General features: G+C 38.0%; 1 protein-coding gene across 2 annotated transcripts in view; it reads right to left on the minus strand.

The window, feature by feature from the left end:
* The window catches only part of CLIC4 (chloride intracellular channel 4), an 89208-nt gene that overhangs the window by 20526 nt on the left and 40898 nt on the right, over window positions 1-27784 (minus strand). For both annotated transcript variants that reach the window (XM_082398480.1, XM_082398481.1), the window contains exons 2-3: window positions 22584-22693; window positions 5040-5165 (exon numbers count right to left, since the gene is read on the minus strand). In XM_082398480.1, coding sequence (XP_082254606.1) covers window positions 5040-5165; window positions 22584-22693 — 236 coding nt within the window. The remainder of the gene's footprint in view (window positions 1-5039; window positions 5166-22583; window positions 22694-27784) is intronic.

The raw sequence follows: 27784 nt of genomic DNA on the forward strand, positions 1-27784 counted from the left end.
GACTATGAAAACAACCAGCCTCTAATTTAAATGTTTCCACCGCTTATAATACAGTACCTTCATTGACTCATTCCAAACAAAAAATAGTGCAAGGAACAAAATATATTGAAGTGCCTCTTCAATATATCTATGACTTCCTCTAGCCAAGTCCAAATTTACTCTTCTTTTCCCCAACCAATATTTAGCAGTACCAACTTTTTCTAATGAAGTAAACTTCATAATTCTCATAATAACTTATAGACAGGTAGGCTTGAATTACAGATTATTTATATATTCATTATTCATGCATATATTCATTTATTCTAATTATTAAGCATCTACTATGTGTCAGGAATTGTACTAAGTACTGGGGTTGTACTGATCAACACATAAAAGCATGCTTACTAGAGATCTGTTTTAATGAACAGGTAAAAATTAAAAGACCTGCAATCAGCATATCCTTTATTCATATGGAAATAGATGCTATTACAATTTTTAAGAAAAACAGTGTTCTCTAAAGCAGGTTAAACATGTCCTATTCTTCTCCTCCAAGACAATTAAATTTGTACTATTAATTTAATGCATACAATACTATAGTTACAAGAGACCACTCACCTCAATCTCTCATTTTGCCTAAAAGGAAATTATATTCCAGAAAGCTTACATACTTGGCCCCCAAATCACTGGACTAGTTAAAAGTATTGTCAAACTGAAACTCACATCTCCTGTCCCCAGGTCCAGTGTTGTTTTGTTTTTGTTTTATTAAAGATCAAGTTCTAAAAGATAAATCAAATGCTAAACTGGTAGGTCCAAAATCAGCTGTCAACTTTTTTTTGCATTCCCCCCAAACACTGGATTTTAATAATTCATTATTAGTTTTAGCAAACTGCTTGATAAAGCAATACTTTTCAATTATTATGAGCATTCACTTAAACATTTAACAAAAGGAAGGCAAATAATTAATAAAAGGCTATGTGTCAACAACAGAATAGACATGCACATCCAGGGTATTTAGACTTTCAGATCAGTCCTTTATCACATCCTGTATTACATCACTGACTGTTATTAATGGTAGACTAGCTAAGAATACTTCCATCCTTTAAGAAAGATTTCAAACATTTTCTCCTTTCTTGTGTTAATGTAAGAATAAAGTGTGGTTATACAGTCTATTAAATTATCCCTGTAAACTCAAGTTTCGTTGTATTTCTCTTAAAAAAAAAAAAAAAAGGCTTAACAACAGTTTATAGAACTCTTCTCCAAAATTATCTAGCTTCCTCTATCCTTCTATCCTTTTATCAGTAAGTTAGCCAAGTATACAAGCCTGCTTCAGTTAAAAACCCAAATTTCAAAGTTTTTTTGAAAGCTTTTTTTGGGCAAAGTAGTTCCTTCTTTCAAGCAAGGGGAACTGAAAAAAATATCCCCAGAAGAGAAGAAAGATAGTTTCTTCTTTAAAACCTATAGTTACCTTGACCAGCAAAAGCTCCTTGATTTTATCTTTTCATTAGTCTCTAAACTCTAAACAACTCTAGAATAGACAGTTGCCTGTATTTGTATTTGTCATGATTAAATCAGAAATGCTCACGTAAAAACCCCTCTGTTCTCAGTATCATCAAATGCCAAAAACATGTCATTAGAAATCCTAGATTCTAGTCCACCAGCTTGTACAACTCTTCTGCCTTTTGTCCTCATCCTATCTGGAAACAAAAAGGCTTACAATCAGCGTGAGTAGGATCAGCTAAGGACCTGAAGACCTCCTTATCCTACCGAGAAAAGGCAGCCAGCCCCTGGCTGCCCTAGAACAGAAGAAAGGAAGAAGAATGTATGTGATGGTCCCAGAAACACTTCCTCCTCTCATCCTCTAGAAGCAATTCTGCATGACAGAGAATATGCTGTTTGATCCGCATTTCACATTATGTGTTACAGAGCTCACTAAGGGCAGGTACTCCCAATCCAAACATGCTGTTCCAATGCATATAAATAAAAACTCATCAGAAGTTAAACCTCACCTACTTTTTAAAAAGGATTCATTAAATTAAGTTTGAAAACCACCTTCAGTCCCACTTGGTCATCACAGTAAAACAAACTACCTTTGCTTTCTATCTTACCCTTCCTCTAAACTTGAGCTAGCCTTCAATTTTGTACTCACTAAAGCACAATTCCAATTAGAGACTCACATTTTACCTTTTATAAAAGTCAAACATAGGTTTTTGTTTTTACTTGGCTTTGAAAGTAAGTATGCAAACTCTGCCACCATGAACTGTGAAATCCTGGACAAATTATTTGGATTACTCATCTTCAGTTTTTTCATAAAGTCTTTGAGAGGATTAATTGAGATAATCCACAAAATAATCCACAATGCACAGTGCATGGCACATAATTAGCACTTGAATGTTAGTTAATAATAGCAGAGGCATTAGTAACATCAAAAATACTCCCTTCTATATAAAGTAAAATTTTAAACTTTATTTAGAAACTCTCTTCAGAATATAAACTTCAACATAAAAACAAGGAAAATTAACCATAGAGAGAATTTAGTGGATTATGAACCCTTTATAACAGAAAGATCTCCAAGTTTTAAATTAAATTATCTAAACCAAAAGAAAAGATCATTTCTGGTTAGAGTATCTCTATGAATATGCCCAAATGAAATGAAGCTAAATTTTCTATATATGAAAAGCAAAATGAGGGAATTCCCTGGCGGTCCAGTGGTTAGGACTCCGCGCTCTCAATGCCAAGGGCCCGGGTTCAGTCCCTGGCTGGGAAACTAAGATCCCACAAGCCACGTGGCACAGCCAAAAAAAAAAAAAAAAAAAAAGCTACGGTGTCTTACAGAGTACTGGATGCCAAAAAAATTGAATATTTTGATATTAGCTCTACTATTTCTGTTAATATTTATTCCCTCTGAGAAAAATAAGAAAGAATAATGAAAATTATTTTTGTTGTTGTTATTGCTGCTATTGTTGAAGAAGAAGGCTAGAAGAGAATATGAGAAAATGCCCATTTTACTGAAATGGTATATAATGTTATCAGCATACTGATTTCAAAAACGTAAATATCCTTGGAAGGATTTACACAACAAACATTTTAGACAATGCTTTAAAACAACATACAGCTTCCTTCACAGAGAATGAATGTCATTCAAACTGTTTCTCTATTTATAATTTAATGTTGATACAATGATCTACAGTTATGAGAGGAAGATCACTTTCATTAGTGTCTGAGGATAAGATGGCAAATATGGAGCTTTCCTCAGAGCTGACAGACTTTAAGAATAAAAAGGGTAAAATATACATACATACATAAAAAGAGTAAAAGAGATCCAGTATGTTCTATGATGCAAAACAATATCTGAAAAGTTATTTCTACTAAGCTGAATGCATGTTCATAATAGTTCCTTACTTATGTGTATACAGCTTCAATTTATATTTTTACAAGGATCCCAGTTTCGATTTATCAGTATTCTAACTATACACATGGCCTGGAGGAAAAGTCAAATATAGTTTTATTAATGTTGGTCTAGAGAAACTTTACTAGGGATGGAAGGAAGGTTAGGACTCCTGGAAAGTAGAGATAAAAAAGTTTTGAGGCTTACATATGGCTGAGTCACTTCACTGTACAGCAGAAACTAGCACAACATTGTGAAGCAACTGTACCCCAAAAAATAAAAATTAAAAAAAAAAAGAAGTTTGAGGGTCTTAGAAAGACAGGAAGGAAGGCAGAGAATACGCTTTAGAATACACGATTAAGAAAATGAATTTTAAGCTTAGTATAAGATTGCTAAACAGAGGGCAATTCTGTTCACAATTGAAGATGGGCTAGTTGTAGACAGAGGCGTCATTATTCATATGTCTCCTGGCAGCCTTCCTGCCTACCATCCCCAACCCTGCATGCTATGCTCCAGCCACAGCTTTAGGTCCCCCAAAGAAACACTATTTATCCAAAATTATTTTTCTGCTTGGAACGTCTGTCATCCCTTCATTCACCTGCGAAAGGCCTTTTTTTTTTTTTTTCAATTAAAGCTCAGTTCAAGTGTTATCTCTTTCTATAAAGCCTTTTCTGATTCTACTCACTCTCCCACAGCACCACTATCTCTTCATACATATTTGACTGCACTTCTTGAGAGCAGGAACTATCTTATTAACTATTATATCCATAGGGCTTTGTTGCCCAGTAACTGTTTGCAGGATAAACTAATAAATGAAGGAATGAATACTGAGTAACTATTATTTTAGAACTCTCTGACCCATTAATCCCAATTCAGGGAAATTTATCTGTATATATGGAGGGTGAAAGACAACTAACAAGAAAAGGTTTGGGCCAGAAGAAACATTCCAGTTTTCAGGATAATGAAACTGGAAAAGCCTAAAAGAAACCAATGATGCTTTGAACCTATGCCAAGATTACATTATGATGCATAGTTGCAATTTAGGTAACTGTCATTACAGTACATCTATTCCTCAACTACACCTCACAATATAGTAAATAGTTGAGTACTTTAAAATCATTAACCATGTGGGCTAATATGCAAGACTGGGGGATCCAGAACACCTCAAAGAAATACATAAATAAAAATGGAATCCCAGGGACACAATCTAAAAAGTTAATTCCCTTGGGTGGTAGCTTCAGAAAGTTACCTTTAAAATGGCCTGATAGGAAATCTCCCAGCAACCTGTACCACACTCCTGCTTAGATATTCTGGCTGGGTTCAGTTTGAACCTTTCTTTCCCCATGTTTTCTTCTCCCTAAACTTCTCTCTCATTTTGGGACCTCAAATAACCAGTCTTTCCTGACCTATCTCATGTGTCCCAAACCTACTTTCACCAGGTACTCTATAGCTTAATCAGATTCCTACCTTTCTTAGTGTGGCTTACTGGCTTAGCTGGCAGCTAATTCTGACATTTGTGTAGCATTATAATGTATGAAGAAAAGTGCTAGTCATTCCAACTTAATGCTGTGACAATTTAACTCAAGTACAATCAGGAGAAATGTCTCTAAGGGCCAGATAAGACAAACTTTAAAGAGATGGCAATATTTCCATGCATATTTTCTTCAATACTCACTTGGGGGGGCATAAGACTTCTTCAAGAAATTCTTCAATCTTATTTACATCCGTTTTGACCTCATTGTTGAAAGTTATAAATGGTGGGTGGGTCCCCGGAGCCAAGTTCTGCAGGTCTGCAGGCTTCCTGTTAGGCAAAATAGTGGTCAAAATCAGGTCATTTTTTACTCTAACTGAGAAGCAACAATACTTTACATTCTCAGAGTGATTCTAAATTTTAAAATATATAAAAATGAATAAGAAATAGTATTTTTTCCACTAAGTATAACAGCCACAATAGTACTCTAGTAAGAAGCAAACATCCACAAAGCACATAATTTAGGGAAAAAAAATTTAAAGTCTTTGATTTTAACCAAAGACAAAGTTCTTCATTCTCATTCCAAATGTAACTGAGGTACTTATTAGAAATGGAGGTAGAATGAGGGGAAGAAGACTTGGGAAAGTCAGTCTCTAGTCTCAACTCTGGCACCAACTCACTGTGTAAAGATGGGCAAACTATAACTTCTCTACTTCTCTAGGTCTTCCTTTTCTTTTCTTTTTTTTAATAAGGAAGAAGAGCAGCTGATTCCTACAGTCCTTTTCCATAAGATTTCAAACTCAAATGCTACTTCTCCATTTTCCTATAAGTCCAGACTTAACAATGAAAAAGATTATGAGATTTGACTATCTAATATCAAAATTACTTCAATATATAAAAAATAGCATAAACAAAGGTAAGAAGCAACATAGAATGGAAAAAATAGTATAGTAAATAAGAAGGATTTTGTCCAAATTCATCAAAAATTCAAGTAGGTATGGGTCAAAATAAATTGATAAGCAATAGATAAGTGAACACATGGAAAAATGTCCAAGAACCCAATCATCAAAGAAATTCAAAATTAAATAATGAAGACATTTTCCTCCTATGAATTAGGAGAAACTGAAAATACACAGAACACTGATAAAAATGGTGAAACTGGTATGCTACCCTATTAAAAAGCAAAATGGCTCACCTAAGCCTACCAATGAATCCTAGAGTCAATAACATGACAGATATGGTATGCATCCTAATGATAAAATATGAGGTATACATCACCACCTATGAAATATTCTTACCAAATAAGTCAAACCTGCTCTAAAATTAAGTCTCCTTGGGCAGCTGTCTCTAAAATTGTGATCTAGGGGACCCTTTCATCAGATGGTCCATGAGGTCAAAACCATTTGCATAATACTGACATCATTTACCTTTTTCATTCTCATTCTCTCATGCCTGTATAGTGGAGTTTTCCATAGGCTACTTGGTGTGTGTCATCACAAGGTAATATATACAGAAGCAGATATGAGAATCTGTCTTCTGTTAAGGCAGACATTAGATAGGTACAAAAATATAAAACAATGCCACTCTTCTCACTAATTTTGTTTTGGAAAATACAGATATTTTTAATTCTTAAAAAAATTTGTCAGGGCTTCCCTGGTGGCGCAGTGGTTGAGAATCTGCCTGCTAATGCAGGGGACACGGGTTCGAGCCCTGGTCTGGGAAGATCCCACATGCCGCGGAGCAACTAGGCCCGTGAGCCACAGCTGCTGAGCCTGCGCGTCTGGAGCCTGTGCCCCGCAACGGGAGGGGCCGCGATAGTGAGAGGCCCGCGCACCGCGATGAAGAGTGGCCCCCGCTTGCCGCAACTAGAGAAAGCCCTCACATGAAACGAAGACCCAACACAGCCAAAAATAAATTAAATAAATAAATAAAGTAGCTATTAATTTAAAAAAAAATTTTTTGTGATAACAATGAGTTCATGATTGTTTTACTTAAATGAATTAGTAAATATTTTAAATTTCTCAGTTTTAATTTCTAATATAGTAAAATCAATAATAACGGAAAGCTCTTTGAGGTCCTCAGTAATTTAAGATTATAAAGGGGTCCTGGCAGGAATAAAGACACAGACCTACTAGAGAATGGACTTGAGGATATGGGGAGGGGGAAGGGTAAACTGTGACAAAGTGAGAGAGTGGCATGGACATATATACACTACCAAACGTAAAATAGATAGCTAGTGGGAAGCAACCGCATAGCACAGGGAGATCAGCTCAGTGCTTTGTGACCACCTAGAGGGGTGGGATAGGGAGGGTGGGAGGGAGGGAGATGCAAGAGGGAAGAGATATGGTAACATATGTATATGTATAACTGATTCACTTTGTTATAAAGCAGAAACTAACACACCATTGTAAAGCAATTATACTCCAATAAAGATGTTAAAAAAAAAAAAAAAAGATAAAGGGGTGTTGGGACCAAAAAGTTCATTTACAGGAAACACAAGGAGTTACAGAACAAAGTTAAATGATACCACAAGGAAGCAATCAGCCAAATCCAGAATTTGGGGCAATCTACAGTTCAACTAATTAGATTTCTATCAGTCAATGGCATGGGGACAAAAAGCCGCAAATGGGAGTTTGAAGGGATTGTTGTGGATTAAGAAAAATTTAAGAGACATAACAACCAAATATGAGTAGAATTTGTTTGAATCCTAATTTGAACAAACCAGACAAAGATAAGATATTTTGGAGACAACTGGGGAAACTGGATTGTATACTGGGAACTAGATGTTATAATGGCATTGTGGTTAGTTAAGGACATGTCATTATTGTTTGGAGATGTACACTGAAATGAGTAGAGGTGAAATGACAGGATTCCTGGGATGTGCTTTAAAATATTTCAGGGGAAAAAAAAAAAGAAAAGAAAAGAAAGAAAAAGAAGCAAAAAGGGGACAAAGCAACTGGGAGCGAAATCTTAACCGAATTGAAGTTATGGGGAAGTTTATTCTTTCTGTGTATATGTTTGAATACTTTCATAATTAAAAAGATGAACTTAAAAAACTTAAACTTAAAAAAATATTATAATATAATATATTGCTTCAAAGAACTTTTCCCCCTACTATAGACCTTCCTTCCTTCCATCCTTACCACAAATGCATGGAATTTGAATAAATAAAGGATATCTTTAAGTGTATCATGAAGGTGAAATACTTTGTCATTAAAAAGAATTTTTAAAATAGAGTGTACCCTAAAATCTATACTCAGCCCAGCTTTTCAATTATGGTCTTATTCATATCAATTCTCTCTCTTTCTTTCTTTCCCTCCCATTGCCCTGCACACACACCCTTGTCTCTCTCTCAATTTAGGTTTGGAAAGTGCCTCATCTATTACTACATTGTAATCAAATATATAAAGACTTATTAATTATCCAATTAGTCCAAATGTTCTAACTCAGAGCCTCCCTCTACTCAAGTTCTAGAGCCTATCTCCTTCCCAAGCCAAAGAAAACTAAGACTATCTATCAACTGCTACAAAAACCTAAGCTCCGAAAGAGAACTTTATTTTTTTTAAATTTATTTATTCATTTATTTATTTATATTTTTGGTTGTGTTGGGTCTTCGTTTCTACGCGAGGGCTTTCTCTAGTTGCGGCAAGCGGGGGCCACTCTTCATCGCGGTGCGCGGGCCTCTCACTATCACGGCCTCTCTTGTTGCGGAGCACAGCCTCCAGACACGCAGGCTCAGTAGTTGTGGCTCACAGGCCCAGCCGCTCCGTGGCACGTGGGATCCTCCCAGACCAGGGCTCGAACCCGTGTCCCCTGCATTGGCAGGCAGACTCTCAACCACTGCACCACCAAGGAAGCCCCCAAAAGAGAACTTTTTAAAGTCAAAATCTGATTTAATTTTCAACTCTTGATTCTTTTACTGAGCATTCCTTGGTTGGACAAGGTAAAGTTGAGCACAAAATGATTGGAATACATGAAACTTGAGTAAGTCTTCCAGATGCACATTTATTTAAATAGTGAGGTATGCCTATAAGGTTTCAGTAACTTTTATAAGTACTCAGCTCCAAGTCAGAACTAATCCTGTTCTGTTTTTCATTTCACTGTTTTTCTCTCCCCACCTCTGGCCATACCATGTGGCTTGCAGGATCTTAGTTCCCTGACCAGGGACTGAACCTGGGCCCACGGCAAGGAAAGTGCACAGTTCTAACCACTAGACTGCCAGGGAATTCCACATTTCACTGGTTTCTTTTTGTTCTTCCTTCTTACTCATCATCTTAACCACCTGTTCTTTGATCACTAAAGGGTCCAGCATGTCCAAGACCACAGTCAACTCTAATCTTCAAGTCACCCACTCATGTTCTCACTCAGACTCACATTTGTTCCCACTTATAATTTACTTCCTACTCAACTCAGGAAGACCTTGTACATAATCAAGAGTCCAGAAATCCTAACAGTTTAGGGTTTATATATTTATTTTCAAATCCTAACACTTTAAAGTTTAAAAAGGTAGCACAAAGGTAAGCAAGAACAACAGTATCTCACCACAGCAAGTAGGGCTAATAAAACTGTATAAAGTACACAAGAGAAAGAGAATACACACATTTCCCATCAATGCCAGTGACGAATAAGAATGTTCTTTAATCTCATCATACACAAACTGTGATCACCTGGAAGCCACTTTTCTCATTCCAAAGTTATAAAACATATCCACCAACATTTTTATGACTAACAAACAGTCCATTAATGCCTAAATATAAGGTAATAATTTTTTTATGAACAGGGTGGATTTAGGTAAGGGAGAAGAAAGAAATCAATGCTTTAAAATAACCCATAAGGGAGGGCGGCAAAATAAATAGCAGCTATTACTTCTATAATAAATTATGACAGCTTTCAAGATCTCAAATCAAAAATATTTATTAGAGGAGGGATAAAGTTAGCATGGTAGAGAAGAAAGAACCAAAGACCGAATAAAAAGGACCTGGTTAAAGTCCCAAATTGAACAGTTCTACCATTCACCAGCTATGTGACTAAGTAAATCACAACCTCTTTGGGTCTAGATTTCCTCATTTGTACTATGGATATAAGACTGGCTCTGCCTGTAAAGATCAAATCAAATAATGGGTGTGACAGTGAACTAAACTTTATACAAGTGATGAAATTGGCAGTTTTAAACTCTGAGTCTGATGGTTCAAAACTGGTTATCTAGCATTAACTGGTAATAAGAAATCTGATTAATATAGAAGTGTGTAAGTAAAGTGAAACCAGGCATATGTTTACCAATTTTCCTTAACATTAATGACTAGCAAATAGTCCTTCTTGTTTCTGCTAAAAGGCTATAAAGATTTTTTTTTTAAAGATGATAAAACTATTTTCAGGATTAACTGTTGAGATAAAGCACAATCATGTTAGGTCCTTACTCCAAGTGAAAGTAAATTTGAGAAGAAACTTTAATGCCCCTAACAGATCAGTAGACGCCAAATAAATGGACAAGTTGTACGCATTGAAGTGACTCACTTAGAGGTTGTTATCAAGTCAGCAAACAGATAAAATCTAAGATTCTTCAACTTCAAGTCCTCACTGGCACTCTAAGGTCTCGGGTGTTTCATTTGACCCACAAAGGCTCATTTTTACAGATGCTTCGCAGAAACTTAACATTTCAAGAACTGCAGTGTGAGAAAAATGAAACTGAATAAGCAATGGCTAAAATTTTCAGGGCACCTTTGGTTTTTTTCATAAAAGGTCTTCAATAAATATTCAAGAATTCATTCAAATTCATTCAAATGCTTCCCTTAAGTGATATCTAGGAAAAGCAAAATGCATAGAATTCATGCCTTGAGATGAGAGCGTGAATATTCTCCAATATCTTGGGGGCTTTTTATTTTCACCATTACTTACCAGAGTAAGTTTGTTTCTAGACGAAGAAAAGGAAATATATAAAGAGAAGAAACTAGGGGGGACCTTCAAGATGGCGGAGGAGTGAGACCTGGAGATCACCTTCCTCCCCACAAATACATCAAAAAGACTTCTACAAGTGGAACAACTCCTAAAGAACACCTACTGAACACTGGCAGAAGACCTCAGACTTCCCAAAAGGCAAGAAACTCCCCACGTACCTGGGTAGGGCAAAAGAGAAAAGAAAAAACAGAGACAAAAGACTAGGGATGGGACCTGCACCTCTGGGACGGAGCTGTGAAGGAGGAAAACTCTCCACACACTAGGAAGCCCCTTCACTGGTGGAAACAAGGGGTAGGCAGGGGGGAAGCTTTGAAGCCATGGAGGAGAGCGCAGCAACAGGGGTGCAGAGGGCAAAGCGGAGAGATTCCCGCACAGAGATCGGTGCCAACCAGCTCTCACCAGCCTGAGAGGCTTGTCTGCTCACCCGCCGGGGCGGGCGGGGGCTGGGAGCTGAGGCTCGGGCTTCGGAGGTCAGATCTCAGGGAGAGGACTGGGGTTGGCTTCGTGAACACAGCCTGAGGGGGCTAGTGCACCACAGCTAGTCGGGAGGGAGTCCGGGAAAAAGTCTGGACCTGCCAAAGAGGCAAGAGACCATTGTTTCAGGGTGCACGAGGAGAAGGGATTCCTTTCCCGTGTGCCCACAGGAGGCAGAGCACTGCCTAAGAGAGCTCCAGAGACGGGCACGAGCCATGGCTATCAGCTCGGACCCCAGAGACGGGCATGAAACGCTAAGGCTGCTGCCACTGCCACCAAGAATCCTGTGTGCAAGCACAGGTCACTACCCACACCACAGCCCCCGGAGGCTGTGCAGCCCACCACTGCCAGGGTCCCGTGATCCAGGCACAACTTCCCTGGGAGAACACACGGCGCCTCAGGCTGTTGCAATGTCACGCTGGCCTCTGCTGCCACAGGCTCGCCCTGTATTCCAATTATGACTACCGTACCCCTCCCTGTCCCTGGCATGAGTGAGCCAGAGCCCCCTAATCAGCCGCTGCTTTAACCCTCTCCTGTCTGGGCAGGGAACAGATGCCTGAGGGCAACCTACAAGCAGAGGCAGGGCCAAAACCAAAGCTGAACCCCAGGAGCTGGGCGAACAAAGAGGAGAAAGGGAAATTTCTCCGTGCAGCCTCAGGAACCGCGGATTAAATCCCCACAGTCAACTTGAAGTAACCTGCATCTGTGGAATACCTGAATGGACAACGAATCGTCCCAAAATTGAGGTGGTGGACTTTAGGAGCAACTGTAGACTTGGGGTTTGCTGTCTGTGACTGATTTGTTTCTGATATTTATGTTTATCTTAGTTTAGTTTTTAGCACTTGTTATCATTGGTGTACTTGTTTACTGGTTTGTTCGCTCTCTTTTTTTTAATTATTATTATTTTTTATGTTAATAATTTATTTTTCTTTCTTTTTTTCTCCCTTTTCTTCTGAGCTGTGTGGCTGACAGGGTCTTGGTGCTCCGGCCTGGTGTCAGGCCTGAGCCTCTGAGGTGTGAGAGCCGACTTCAGGAAACTGGACCAACAGAAACCTCCTGGCCCCACCTAATATCAATCGGCGAGAGCTCTCCCAGAGATCTCCATCTCAACGCTAAGACCCAGCTCCACCCAACGGCCAGCAAGCCACTGAAACAACCTCACCCACTGGGGGCAGACACCAAAAACAATGGGAACTATGAACCTGCAGCCTGCGAAAAGGAGACCCCAAACACAGTAAGTTAAACAAAATGAGAAGACAGAGAAATATGCAGCAGATGAAGGAGCAAGGTAAACACCCACCAGACCAAACAAATGAAGAGGAAATAGGCGGTCTACTTGAAAAAGAATTCAGAGTAATGATAGTAAAGATCCAAAATCTTGGAAATAGAATGGAGAAAATACAAGAAACATTTAACAAGGACCTAGAAGAACTAAAGAGCAAACAAACAATGATGAACAACACAATAAATGAAATTAAAATATCTCTAGAAGGAATCAATAGCAGAATAACTGAGGCAGAAGAACAGTAAGTGACGTGGAAGGTAAAATAGTGGAAATAACTACCACAGAGCAGAATAAAGAAAAAAGAATGAAAAGAATTGAGGACAGCCTCAGAGACCTCTGGGATAACATTAAACGCACCAACATTCGAATTATAGGGGTCCCAGAAGAAGAAGAGAAAAAGAAAGGGACTGAGAAAATATTTGAAGAGATTATAGTTGAAAACTTCCTTAATATGGGAAAATAAATAGTCAATCAAGTCCAGGAAGCACAGAGAGTCCCATACAGGATATATCCAAGGAGAAACATGCGAAGACACATATAAATCAAACTATCAAAAATTAAATGCAAAGAAAAAATATTAAAAGCAGCAAGGGAAAAGCAACAAATAACATACAAGGGAATCCCCACAAGGTTAATACATGATCTTTCAGCAGAAACTCTATAAGCCAGAAGGGAGTGGCAGGACATATTTAAAGTGATGAAAGGGAAAAACCTACAACCAAGATTACTCTACCCAGAAAGTATCTCATTCAGATCTGACAGAGAAATTAAAACCTTTACAGACAAGCAAAATTTAAGAGAATTCAACATCACCAAACTAGCTTTACAACAAATGCTAAAGGAACTTCTCTAGGCAGGAAACACAAGAGAAGGAAAAGACCTCCAAAAACAAACCCAAAACAATTAAGAAAATGGTAATAGGAACATACATATCGATAATTACCTTAAATGTAAATGGATTAGATGCTCCAACCAAAAGACATAGACTGGCTGAATGGATACAAAAACAAGACCTGTATATATGCTGTCTACAAGAGACCCACTTCAGACCTAGGGACACATACAGACTGAAAGTGAGGGGATGGAAAATGTATTCCATGCAAATGGAAATCAAAAGAAAGCTGGAGTAGCAATTCTCGTATCAGACAAAATAGACTTTAAAATAAAGACTACTATAAGGGATCCATCCAAGAAGAAGGTTGTAAATATTTATGCACCCAACATATAGGAGCACCTCAATACATAAGGAAAATGCTAACAGCCATAAAAGGGGAAATCAACAGCAACACAATAATAGTAGGGGACTTTAACACCCCACTTTCACCAATGGACAGATCATCCAAAATGAAAATAAATAAGGAAACACAAGCTTTAAATGACACATTAGACAAGATGGACTTAATTGATATTTATAGGACATTCCATCCCAAAACAACAGAATACACTTTCTTCTCAAGTGCTCATGGAACATTCTCCAGAATAGATCATATCTTGGGTCACAAATCAAGCCTTGGTAAATTTAACAAAATTGAAATCATATCAAGTATCTTTTCCGACCACAACGCTATGAGACTAGGTATCAGTTACAGGAAAAAACCTGTAAAAAATTCAAACACATGGAGGCTAAACAATACACTACTAAATAACCAGGAGATCACTGAGGAAATCAAAAAATACCTAGAAACAAATGACAATGAAAACATAATGACCCAAAACCTGTGGGATGCAGCAAAAGCAGTTCTAAGAGGGATGTTTATAGCAATACAATCCTACCTCAAAAAACAAGAAACATCTCAAATAAACAACCTAACCTTACACCGAAAGCAATTAGAAAAAGAAGGACAAAAAAACCCCAAAGTTAGCAGAAGGAAAGAAATCATAAAGATCAAATCAGAAATAAATGAAAAAGAAATGAAGGAAACAACATCAAAGATCAATAAAACTAAAAGCTGGTTCTTTGAGAAGATAAACAAAATTGATAAACCATTAGCCAGACTCATCCAGAAAAAAAGGGAGAAGACTCAAATGAACAGAATTAGAAATTAAAAAGAAGTAACAGCTGACACTGCAGAAATACAAAGGATCATGAGAGATTACTACAAGCAGCTATATGCCAATAAAATGGACAACCTGGAAGAAATGGACAACTTCTTAGAAAAGCACAAGCTTCTGAGACTGAACCAGGAAGAAACAGAAAATATAAACAGACCAATCACAAGCAGTGAAATTGAAACTGTGATTAAAAATCTTGCAACAAACAAAAGCCCAGGACCAGATGGCTTCACAGGCAAATTCTATCAAACATTTAGAGAAGCGTTAACACCTATCCTTCTGAAACTCTTCCAAAATATATAGCAGAGGGAGGAACACTCCCAAACTCATTCTACGAGGCCACCATCACCCTGATACCAAAACCAGACAAAGAGGTCACAAAAAAAGAAAACTACAGGCCAATATCGCTGATGAACATAGATGCAAAAATCCTCAACAAAATACTAGCAAACAGAATCCAACAGCACATTAAAAGGATCATACACCACGATCAAGTGGGGTTTAATCCCAGGAATGCAAGGATGCTTCAATATACACAAATCAATCAATATGATACACCATATTAACAAATTGAAGGATAAAAACCATATGATAATCTCAATAGATGCAGAAAAAGCTTTCAGCAAAATTCAACACCCATTTATGATAAAAACTCTCTAGAAAGTAGTCACAGAGGGAAGCTACCTCAACATAATATAGGCCATATATGACAAACCCACAGCCAACATCGTTCTCAATGGTGAAAAACTGAAACCATTTCCGCTAAGATTAGGAACAAGACAAGGTTGCCCACTCTCACCACTATTATTCAACATAGTTTTGGAAGTTTTAGCCACAGCAGTCAGAGAAGAAAAAGAAATAAAAGGAAACCAAATCAGAAAAGAAGAATTAAAACTGTCACTGTTTGCAGATGACATGATACTATACATAGAGAATCCTAAAGATGCTACCAGAAAACTACTAGAGCTAATCAATGAATCTAGTAAAGTTGCAGGATACAAAATTAATGCACAGAAATCTCTTGCATTCCTATACACTAACGACGAAAAATCTGAAAGAGAAATTAAGGAAACACTCCCATTTACCACTGCAACAAAAAGAATAAAATACCTAGGGATAAACCTACCTAAGGAGACAAAAGACCTGTATGCAGAAAACTATAAGACAATGATGAAAGAAATTAAAGATGATACAAACAGATGGAGAGATATACCATGTTCTTGGGTTGGAAGAATCAACATTGTGAAAATGACTATACTACCCAAAGCAATCTACAGAGTCAATGTAATCCCTATCAAACTACCAATGGCATTTTTCACAGAACTAGAACAAAAAATTTCACAATTTGTATGGAAACACAAAAGACCCCGAATAGCTAAAGCAATCTTGAGAAAGAAAAACGGAGCTGGAGGCATCAGGCTCCCTGACTTCAGACTATACTACAAAGCTACAGTAATCAAGACAATATGGTGCTGACACAAAAACAGAAATACAGATCAATGGAACAGGATAGAAAGCCCAGAGATAAACACACACACATATGGTCACCTTACCTTTGATAAAGGAGGCAAGACTATACAATGGAGAAAAGACAGCCTCTTCAATAAGTGGTGCTGGGAAAACTGGACAGGTACATGTAAAAGTATGAAATTAGAACACTCCCTAACACCATACACAAAAATAAACTCAAAATGGATTAAAGACCTAAATGTAAGGCCAGACACTATCAAACTCTTAGAGGAAAACATAGGCAGAACACTCTATGACATAAATCACAGCAAGATCCTTTTTGACCCACCTCCTAGAGAAATGGAAATAAAAACATAAATAAACAAATGGGACCTAATGAAACTTAAAAGCTTTTGCCCAGCAAAGGAAACCATAAACAAGATGAAAATAGGAGAAAATATTTGCAAACGAAGCAACTGACGAAGGATTAATCTCCAAAATATATAAGCAGCTCATGCAGCTCAATTTCAAAAAAACAACCCAATCCAAAAATGGGCAGAAGACCTAAACAGACATTTCTCTGAAGAAGATATACAGATTGCCAACAAACACATGAAAGGATGCTCAACATCACTAATCATTAGAGAAATGCAAATCAAAACTGCAATGAGGTATCACCTCACACTGGACAGAATGGCCATCATCAAAAAATCTACAAACAATAAATGCTGGAGAGGGTGTGGAGAAAAAGGAACCCTCTTGCACTGCTGGTGGGAATGTAAATTGACACAGCCTCTATGGAGAACAGTATGGAGGTTCCTTAAAAAACTACAAATAGAACTACCATATGACCCAGCGATCCCACTACCGGGCATATACCCTGAGAAAACCATAATTCAAAAAGAGTCATGTACCACAATGTTCACTGCAGCACTATTTACAATAGCCAGGACATGGAAGCAACCTAAGTGTCCATCAAGAGATGAATGGATAAAGAAGATGTGGCACATATATACAATGGAATATTACTCAGCCATAAAAAGAAACAAAATTGAGTTATTTGTAGTGAGGTGGTTGGACCTAGAGTCTGTCATACAGAGTGAAGTAAGTCAGAAAGGGAAAAACAAATACCATATGCTAACACATATATAGGGAATCTAAAAAAAAAAAAAAGGTTCTGATGAACCTAGGGGCAGGACAGGAATAAAGACGCAGACATAGAGAATGGACTTGAGGACACAGGGAGGGGGACGGGTAGGCTGGGATGAAGTGAGAGAGTGGCATGGACATATATACACTACCAAATGTAAAATAGATAGCTAGTAGGAAGCAGATGCATAGCACAGGGAGATCAGCTCAGTGCTTTGTGACCACCTAGAGGGGTGGGATAGGGAGGGTGGGAGGGAGACGCAAGAGGGAGGGGATATGGGGATGTATGTATACATATAGCTGATTCACTTTGTTATACAGCAGAAACTAACACAACATTGTAAAGCAACTATACTCCAATGAAGATGTTTAAAAATTTTTTTTAATTTTAAAAAAATCTAAAAACTGGATCATGAATACTCATAAAAAAAAAACTAAAATAAGAAACAGAAAGAAAGGGAAAGATAGGAATGAAAAGGAGACACCTTATAGGAGCTAATACTTTAAGCAACTTAAGTGGCTTAATTGCAATTAAAATTTAATTCACCACAAAAAACTGGAGGCCCTCGGGCTGGTGGCCCGGTTCCAGCTGCTTGGTATAAAATGAGTACAGCACAGCCACAGGACACTGGAGCTGGTCCTTAAAAATGACCTACTGTAACTAGTTGACTCACTAAAGGGAGAGAAAACAATACTAAGTATGTAGACTTACACGTTAATTGAGTTCCCTTTTAAAACTTTAAAGGTGTTGATTTTCAAGGCATAGAATTATTTCATACAAATCAAGGGAATGCTGGACACCAGATGGCAAATAAGCAAAAAAAGGTAACAACACAAATCTTTTGTTTCAGATCACTTTACTCCTATTAATTATCCTTCATTAGATTTGCTATATTCTGACTAATACTAAAGTCACTAACTGAATGACTGAATTGTGAACATCAAACCACACACACCAAGATCCCAGTTACTAAGTATTTTGTCTGTGTGTCCCATTCAACCTGTTAAAGGATTTTATTTATTGTGATTAAATGTGGTATACTGCTGATCTCTGTCTACTTTAATGTCAACTTGTGGAGCAATCATTTTAGAACAAAATAGCACCCATGAAAAGGTATCAAATTCAGCTTTTATAATGCTCAACAGATTTTATTTATAGTTTATAAGCAGAGTTTATACTGACAACAGGTTTAGAAAACCTTTCACTAACAATCCATTTTTCTATTTCAGCTCTTAGTGTCCTCAACAGGATTTTTCATCTTTGAAATTACCTTGAAAAAGAACATAAAGACATGTGGCAGTGGCAGTGGCAGTGAAATTCTGTCTGTCTCTGCCTCTAACTCTCTCTGTCTCTATCTCTCTCTGTTTCACACACACACACAGGGTATGTATACATGTGATTCAGAATGCATTCATGAGACCCATATCGTGAATTGTAGGACCATTCTAACGAGGGCTTCACGTAGCCCAAGTCAACTTTACGAAGGGGAAGAACAGTCTGTACTTTCCTGACTGACCAGCAGCAGGAAATGAATGATTTCTCTAAAAGGCTGGCCTGTTCCACTCCACTTAGTCTCTCTGTATGTGTTATTCATGCTGCTGTGTACTGAAGATGTACCTGGAACTCAAAATGATCTCTCAACTTGCTGAAGACTATTTTCAGAACGGTAGAACCACAGAGACATGATAATGAAAGCAAATTACCTGAAGAATCTATTTGGAAATCAGATTTTGTTCTGAGTTTATAACTCCTTTTAAGATATACAGAACTAACAGTTTTATAGTTCTGCTGTAACATTTTAAACTATAACAAAATTGTTAAACTATCATAATAATAATCCAAAACCTTATGCCATGATCATGGCAATTTACTTGTAGGTCTGACTCATACAATGTTACAAATGGTATGCTGACTTCTGAAGCAGAAGGAACTGGTGACACCACAAAGGATGAGATAGTTTCAATGTTTAAGGTGGGAATGGGAAAAATGAAAACAAATATTTCCCAGACTTTTAAAGTGGTCTTCTCCAATTTATCTATTTTCTCAGAGAATATCATGGAGGAGGAATTTTACTCACTGGTAATATAGCAGATATCACTGCTTTTACAATAAAAAGTTAATTTCTTAAAGTTATCGTTTCCACTCTCTTTTCCCAAAACCAGAAGAGTTTACCCTAACAACTATATGGCCACACTCAGCTATATCCAAGTCAGTGTCTCAGTGTGTGTATGTATGTGTGTGTCTCTCTCTCTTATTACTGTTCTCACGCTTTCTTCTTTCTCTTCCCCCAGCCTACCTCTCAGGCTTATCTGTGCTCTAATGATGCTGATCTCTGATTCAAGAACTTCTGAGCATAATGAAGACAGTGGAAGTCTTCAAATAAAGATCTTGATCACTGCCATGAACCTGTCAGCCACAAAGGCCCTGTAACACCAGTGTGATAAAAATAATAAATTCTATTCAATAATAGGTCTGAAAATGGTCTGATAACAGTAGTAAAAAGTACCCTGAACAGTGTTTAGCACGTAATAGACAATGAAGAAATGTTAGTTTATTTCTCCCTTCTTTCTTATTGAAATGAAAAATGAGGTAACTGACCTCCAAGAAGATGAGACAGCTTGCCCAAGGTCCCAGCTAAATCAGAGCTAGGGCTCTCTCCGCACAGAACCAGGTCTCTACCCCTAACACTTTCTGCTATGCCATGGTTGCTCCCCTTCTGATGACATGTGATAACATCCTGAAATGTGTCCCATATTTTAATATTTTCACTTATATTTACCTGAAGCTTTTGTTCAAATGGCAGTTGATATAAACCTAAATTCCTAAAGCCTGGGAACTTTTTCTTTTAATCTGAAAGTTCTGTAATACGACTGCAGCGTAAACAGAAAATTAGGTTTAGAAATTACTCCCCCAAAAGTATGAAGGCAGCACTGGCAGGAAGCAATGGGAGGTTGTTCCAAGCCTCACAAGGGCATATGAGTACCACCAGCATAGTCACTAACACCGACTGAGTTTCAAAGAGAACGTGTTACACAGTGCCAGAACTAGAAACTGGCTTGTTCTTATGGATGAAATGTCATTTAACAATAATTTTTTCAGAGCAGAGAGTGGGCTTCTAAAAAGCTCTCAGTAGAGTTCTATTGCTCTCCGCCAGTTCGTTCTGGGATCAGTACATTTCACCAAGAAATTAGGCAATTATCAGGAAAAGCAGGAAAATAAGCACTATAGGCACTGAATCTTTCTCCCCCACAGCTTTCTAAAAACAATCATATTTAAAGTTTTAAAGTTAAGAATATATTATGAAAGGTACTTTTTACTACAGCATGTTTTAGTCCTCTGTGACAACTTTATTTTATTTACACTGGTTTTTTTTTTTTGAGCCAACGTTCACTCTCTTGGGGTACCTTCTCTTTGAAATCTTACTTAAGACTATATATAAGCATGTAAACTCATAGAAAAGGTCTGGAAGGATGATAAAGACCAAACCTAAATGCAATTATCTCTGTGAAGGGGAACCTGATGACCAAGGTTAGGGATGAAGGGGACTCATTATCATGTACTACTTGCACACTTTTAATTGACCTTAAGAAGGATTTTTTTATATGTACTGTAGACCTAAGACTTTTAAAGAAAGCTAAAGAATATAGGCTCCAGTATTAAGTGCTCTCTGTAGATTTTACACAAAGCTCTAGGAAATAAACACACGTCTTCTTTGAGTAGCAAATTTTCCAATTAGGAGGGCCTGAATCTTTCATCCTACTTCCCATGTGTCACTTTTTACATGTAGGGTACATTACTCCTAAACATATACAAATCCCCAAATATCAATCAACTTCCAAGAATAATGCCGTCAAAACTTTGTAAATGAAAAATGAAACAGATGACTTAGAAACAGCCGTTATGAGTTCACTTCCTTTTCTGAACCAGATTCCCATCGTTTATGGTTCTATTACTGGTGTGCACCACAATCAAACACTGTATTGAGCTGTTCAAAGAAGGCTTTTTCAAAGCATGTTAGTCAACTCACTTGCTCCAAGCCAAAAATGGAATAGGAGAAATCCATGTATTTTAAGACACACTAAGGGTGTGTGCTTGGCGGCATGGTCTATTTTTAGGAGTTATATTGGGAAACTCCCTTTGTGAATGCATGTAGGAAAAAAACAGTAATAGAAGGGTAACTATATAAATTATTTCATTCTTACAATAGCTCTGTCCAATATGAGCTAGGTATGTCTTCAAATGAGCCTGTTGTTCTTACAATTCCCAAAGGCTTATTTCTACATTCATATATATAACCAAAGGGGTTCCTGGAAGACTTTATGGCTTATTTTCAATAAATAGATTTTAAGTCTACAAAATCTCAATTAAGTGAAGTAAAAATAAATCTTAAGGAACTGACAGGGGTCCCAGAGAATGCTAACCTAGAACAGGGAATGGGATTACAGCTGTCAGGTAATTCTCACATTGTGATGCCCAGAAGGAGAATGTTCATGAATTCTGCTACCCATCAAGTGATAGCCTGTCATTATTCTTTTCTTGGATACTGCTCATGTCTAATGCTTAAAAAGTAAGTAGCAAAGCATTTTTTGCTTTGTGGCATTTGTGTCAAGAGGAATACATTTCCACTGCCAAATCCCAGATTTTCTCTTGGTAAAAATGTTCTCAACCCTTGGTTTAAATCTTTTTTTTTTTTTTTTAAGTATGAATGTTCTTCGCCTCAGACCTGTTTGCTAAGGGAGAATAGAAGTTACTGAGTAAAAAAAGCTTACTGCTTATCAGGATCAGGGCTCTTCTCAGCCCTCTCCACTTTGGTCTGTAGAGAGAAAGTCAGAAACAACCCTTCACCTAGCAAGAACAATCACAGGGCCATAGATAACTGCTCTTATTCTATAACTGTATTTAACCAAATATGGTTAAAATCATATTATAGAAAACTCCTATTATGCTTTGAAAAGTAGATGAAATGAAAAAGACCACAGCAGTAATCAGCCTCCAAAAATCCCACTCTTGGCTTTAAAGATCCAGATTATATAAGCCATGTGTCTACGAGCACATTTGAGAAGTCGTCTGCTTAGAAAGTTCTGCATAGTTACATGTTTATCTGTAAAGTCAAAGATTTCACTGCTTCTACACTAAAACAGCTCCCGGTGCTGCTCTTGATATTATAAGGTAAACATACAGTAAGTTCCTAAAAAGACTGAGAGGCCACAAGCAATATACTTACATTGTGAATTATCCATAATACTTATACAAGTTAAATGTGCCCATAAATCAGCTGAACTTTAATACATTTCTTTATAGAACATATGCAAGCAAAGTGAGGGATGAGGAGAGGATCAAACTGAAAACAGCAAGTTGATCCCCAACTACAACCAAATCTTACCTTTTCAGGTCAACAGTTGTGACACTAAACACAACTCCTTTGAGCCAAAGAATCATGAAGAGCCTCTGGGAAAAGGGGCAGTTTCCTATGCTTTCACCATCACTGCCAGCCTGGGAAACAGAAATAAACATTAAAAATCAAGGCCAAAGTGATGATACACAAAACAATAGACCTTTTCCTGAATTTTAGTCACGGGTACTAGGAGACAGGAAAAGTTGCACTGTGGAAGGAAGAAATTCAGGTCTTTCATTTGCCCCTTTCTCTTTTTTTTGTTTTGGCCACACTGCGCGGCTTGCAGGATCTTAGTTCCCTGACCAGGGATTGAACCCAAGCCCTTGGGAGTGAAAGCACAGAGTCCTAACCACTGGACCACCAGGGAATTCCCACCTCATTTTCTTAAAAATGGCCAGTCTAATATAGCGCTGTCCAAGAGAGCTGTCTGCAATGATAGAAATTATCTGAATTACCACTGTCCAATACAGTAGTTATTTGTGATATGTGGCTAATGAGTACTTAAAATGTGGCTAGTTCAAATGAACTGAATTTTATTTACTTTTAATTAATTTATATTTAAACAGCCACACGTGGCTAATGGCTACCTTATTGGACAGCACAGGTCCAATCAATCCCTAGGGGGTACATATATCCTTGCGCCAGGGCAAAGACTATCATAGGTTTTATGAAACGTAAGTCATTTCTTGTTCTATGAGACAGTATTCTTTACAGGGCAACATAAAAAGGGAAACGTGTGCCTGTCTCCAAAGGGTAAAATAACTGCCAACCTCCCCCACATTAAACAAAATTATTCATGGGACTTCCCTGGTGGTCCAGTGGTTAAGACTCCACACTCCCAATGCAGGGGGCCCGGCTTCTATCCCTGGTCAGGGAACTAGATCCCACACGCTGCACTAAGAGCCCGCATGCCGCAACTAAAATATCCCGCATGTCGCAACTAAGACACGGTGCAGCCAAACAAATAAATAAATAATTTTTTAAAAATTATTCATTATAAAAATCCCATACCCAGTTTACACATTCCTTCAGGGAACAAGAAAATAACAAAAGATATCTTTATAATAAGTTATTTGTAATCCTACTTAATAAATGAAGCAGCTGAATTCCCTGAGCTCTACGATAACACAATTTTCCTAAAAATTAGAGTGGGACAAATCTTGAATTCCATCAAGTATGCCCCCCAAGTTTAAAAAGGAGGGAGGGGGGAGCAGGAAATGAAAGAGCGAGCAAGCAGGCTGGAAGAGGACATTCTGACACTCACTAGCAGCCAACACAGCCCTCTTCACCATAAAGTCTATGAATAGAGTCAGAAACTAACTTTCAACAAGTCACTCAAAGATGCTGGTAGAAGTACTGTTTATTAACCTAAAGCAAGTCTCAAAAACTTCAGAAGCCATTTCAGTAAAATGCTACATTAGTAAAGTCATTAATTCCTAAACTAACGGGGAAATGGAGGGGAGTTAAAAAAAAATAAAAGCAGTTACCTGATTAAATATAATACAGGGGAATCCCCTGGTGGCGCAGAGGTTGGGAATCCGCCTACCAATGCAGGGGACACAGGTTCAAGCCCTGGTCCAGGAAGATCCCATAGGCCGTGGAGCAACTAAGCCCGTGTGCCACAACTACTGAGCCCGCGTGCCACAACTACTGAAGCCCACGTGCCCTAGAGCCCGTGCTCCACAAGAAGAGAAGCCACCGAAATGAGAAGGCTGCACACTGCAACGAAGAGTAACCCCTGCTCGCCACAACTAGAGAAAGCCCATGTGCAGCAACAAAGACCCAACGCAGCCAAAAATTAATTAATTAATTAATTAATTAATTAAAAAGCACAGCATGTGCACTCTTCAGGATAAATCTGGAAAACGCCTTTGTATTAACTTCTCTCCTAAAACTCATGACAATTCAAATAAGAAGTATTGCCATGAGTAAGTTTTTCCAAAGTCATAAGAGCACTAGAAAATTGGCAGCTACTAGCCAGACGATGTTTTCATAAAGTAGAGTGAAACTGTGGAAAAACTCGGAGGTCCAGTAGTCATAAATCAAAAACTAACTCCTTAAAAAAAAAAAAAAACTAACTCCTTTAATCCAAGCTGTACTAATAAAATTCCATTTCAACAAAGTTAAAGGATCGAGAATCACAACTAGCTGCTGGACAATCATCGACAGGAAGACACTGGGACTCACCAAAAAAGATACCCCACATCCAAAGACAAAGGAGAAGCCACTATGAGACGGTAGGAGGGGCGCAATCAGAGTAAAATCAAATCCCATAACTGGTGGGTGGGTGACTCACAGACTGGCAAACACTTATACCACAGAAGTCCACCCACTGGAGTGAAGGTTCTGAGCCCCACGTCAGGCTTCCCAACCTGGGGATCCAGTAACGGGAGGAGGAATTCATAGAGAATCAGACTTTGAAGCCTAGAGGGAATTGATTGCAGGACTTCGACAGGACTGGGGGAAACAGAGACTCCACTCTTGGAGGGCGCACACAAAATAGTGTGCGCATCAGGACCCAGGGGAAGGAGCAGTGACCCCGGGGGAGAGAGAACCAGACCTACCTGCTAGTGTTGGAAGGTCTCCTGCAGAGGCGGGGGGTGGCTCTGTTTCACCATGGGGACAAGGACACTGGCAGCAGAAGTTCTGGGAAGTACTCCTTGGCGTGAGCCCTCCCAGAGTCTGTCATTAGCCCCACCAAAGAGCCCAGGTAGGCTCCAGTGTTGGGTTGCCTCAGGCAAAACAACCAACAGGGAGGGAACCCAGCCCCACCCATCAACAGTCAAGTGGATTAAAGTTTTAATGAGCTCTGACCACCACAGCAACAGTCAGCTCTACCCACCACCAGAGCCTCCCATGAAGCCTCTTAGATAACCTCAACCACCAGAGGTCAGACAGCAGAAGCAAGAAAAACTACAATCCTGCAGCCTGTGGAACAAAAACCACATTCACAGAAAGACAGACAAGATGAAAAGGCAGAGGGCTATATACCAGATGAAGGAACAAGATAAAACCCCAGAAAAACAACTAAATGAAGTGGAGATAGGCAACCTTCCAGAAAAAGAATTCAGAATAATGATAGTGAAGATGATCCAGGACCTCGGAATAAGAATGGAGGCAAAGATCGAGAAGATGCAAGAAATGTTTAACAAAGACCTAGAAGAATTAAAGAACAAACAAACAGAGATGAACAATACACTAACTGAAATGAAAACTACAGTAGAAGGAATCAATAGCAATATAACTCAGGCATTAGAACAGATAAGTGACCTGGAAGACAGAATGGTGGAATTCACTGCTGCGGAACAGAATAAAGTAAAAAGAATGAAAAGAAATGAAGACAGCCTAAGAGACCTCTGGGACAACATTAAACGCAACAACATTCGCATTATAGGGGTCCCAGAAGGAGAAAAGAGAGAGAAAAGACCAGAGAAAATATTGGAAGAGATTATAGTCGAAAACTTCCCTAACATGGGAAAGGAAATAGCCACCCAAGTCCAGGAAGCGCAGAGAGTCCCATACAGGATAAACCCAAGGAGAAACACGCCGAGACACATAGTAATCAAATTGGCAAAAATTAAAGACAAAGAAAAATTATTGAAAGCAGCAAGGGAAAAACGACAAATAACATACAAGGGAACTCCCATAAGGTTAACAGCTGATTTCTCAGCAGAAACTCTACAAGCCAGAAGGGAGTGGCATGATATACTTCAAGTGATGAAAGGGAAGAACCTACAACCAAGAGTACTCTACCCAGCAAGGATCTCATTCACATTCGATGGAGAAATCAAAAGCTTTACAGACAAGCAAAAGCTAAGAGAATTCAGCACCACCAAACCAGCTCTACAACAAATGCTAAAGGAACTTCTCTAAGTGGCAAACACAAGAGAAGATAAGGACCTACAAAAACAAACCCAAAACAATTAAGAAAATGGTCATAGTAACATACATATCGATAATTACCTTAAAGGTGAATGGATTAAATGCTCCAACCAAAAGACACAGGCTTGCTGAATGGATACAAAAACAAGACCCATATATATGCTGTCTACAAGAGACCCACTTCAGACCTAGGGACACATACAGACTGAAAGTGAGGGGATGGAAAAAGATATTCCACGCAAATCAAAATCAAAAGAAAGCTGGAGTAGCTATACTCATATCAGATAAAATAGACTTTAAAATAAAGAATGTTACAACAGACAAGGAAGGACACTACATAATGATCAAGGGATCAATCCAAGAAGAAGATATAACAATTATAAATATATATGCACCCAACAAAGGAGCACCTCAATACATAAGGCAACTGCTAATAGCTATAAAAGAGGAAATCAACAGTAACACAATAATAATGGGGGACTTTAACACCTCACTTACATCAATGGACAGATCATCCAAAATGAAAATAAATAAGGAAACAGAAGCTTTAAATGACACAATAGACCAGATAGATTTGATTGATATTTATAGAACATTCCATCCAAAAACAGCAGATTACACTTTCTTCTCAAGTGCGCACAGAACATTCTCCAGGATAGATCACATCTTGGGTCACAAATCAAGCCTCAGTAAATTTAAGAAAATTGAAAAAAAAAAAAATGAAAAAAAAGAAAATTGAAATCATATCAAACATCTTTTCTGATCACGACGTTATGAGATTAGAAGTGAATTACAGGGAAACAAACATAAAAAACACAAATACATGGAGGCTAAACAATACGTTACTAAATAAGCAAGAGATCACTGAAGAAATCAAAGAGGAAATCAAAAAATACCTAGACACAAATGACAGTGAAAACACAACGATCCAAAACCTATGGGATGCAGCAAAAGCAGTTCTAAGAGGGAAGTTAATAGCTATACAAGCCTACCTAAAGAAAAAAGAAAAATCTCAAGTAAACAATCTAACCTTACACCTAAAGGAAGTAGAGAAAGAAGAACAAACAAAACCCAAAGTTAGCAGAAGGAAAGAAATCATAAAGATCAGACCAGAAATAAATGAAATAGAAACAAAACAATAGCAAAGATCACTAAAACTAAAAGCTGGTTCTTTGAGAAGATACACAAAATTGATAAGTCATTAGGCAGACTCATCAAGAAAAAGAGGGAGAGGACTCAAATCAATAAAATTAGAAATGAAAAAGGAGAAGTTACAACAGACACCGCAGAAATACAAAGCATCCTAA

The sequence above is a fragment of the Balaenoptera borealis genome (genome assembly GCF_965194805.1).
Source record: "Balaenoptera borealis genome assembly, chromosome: 1".
In the NCBI taxonomy this organism is placed as follows: domain Eukaryota; kingdom Metazoa; phylum Chordata; class Mammalia; order Artiodactyla; family Balaenopteridae; genus Balaenoptera; species Balaenoptera borealis.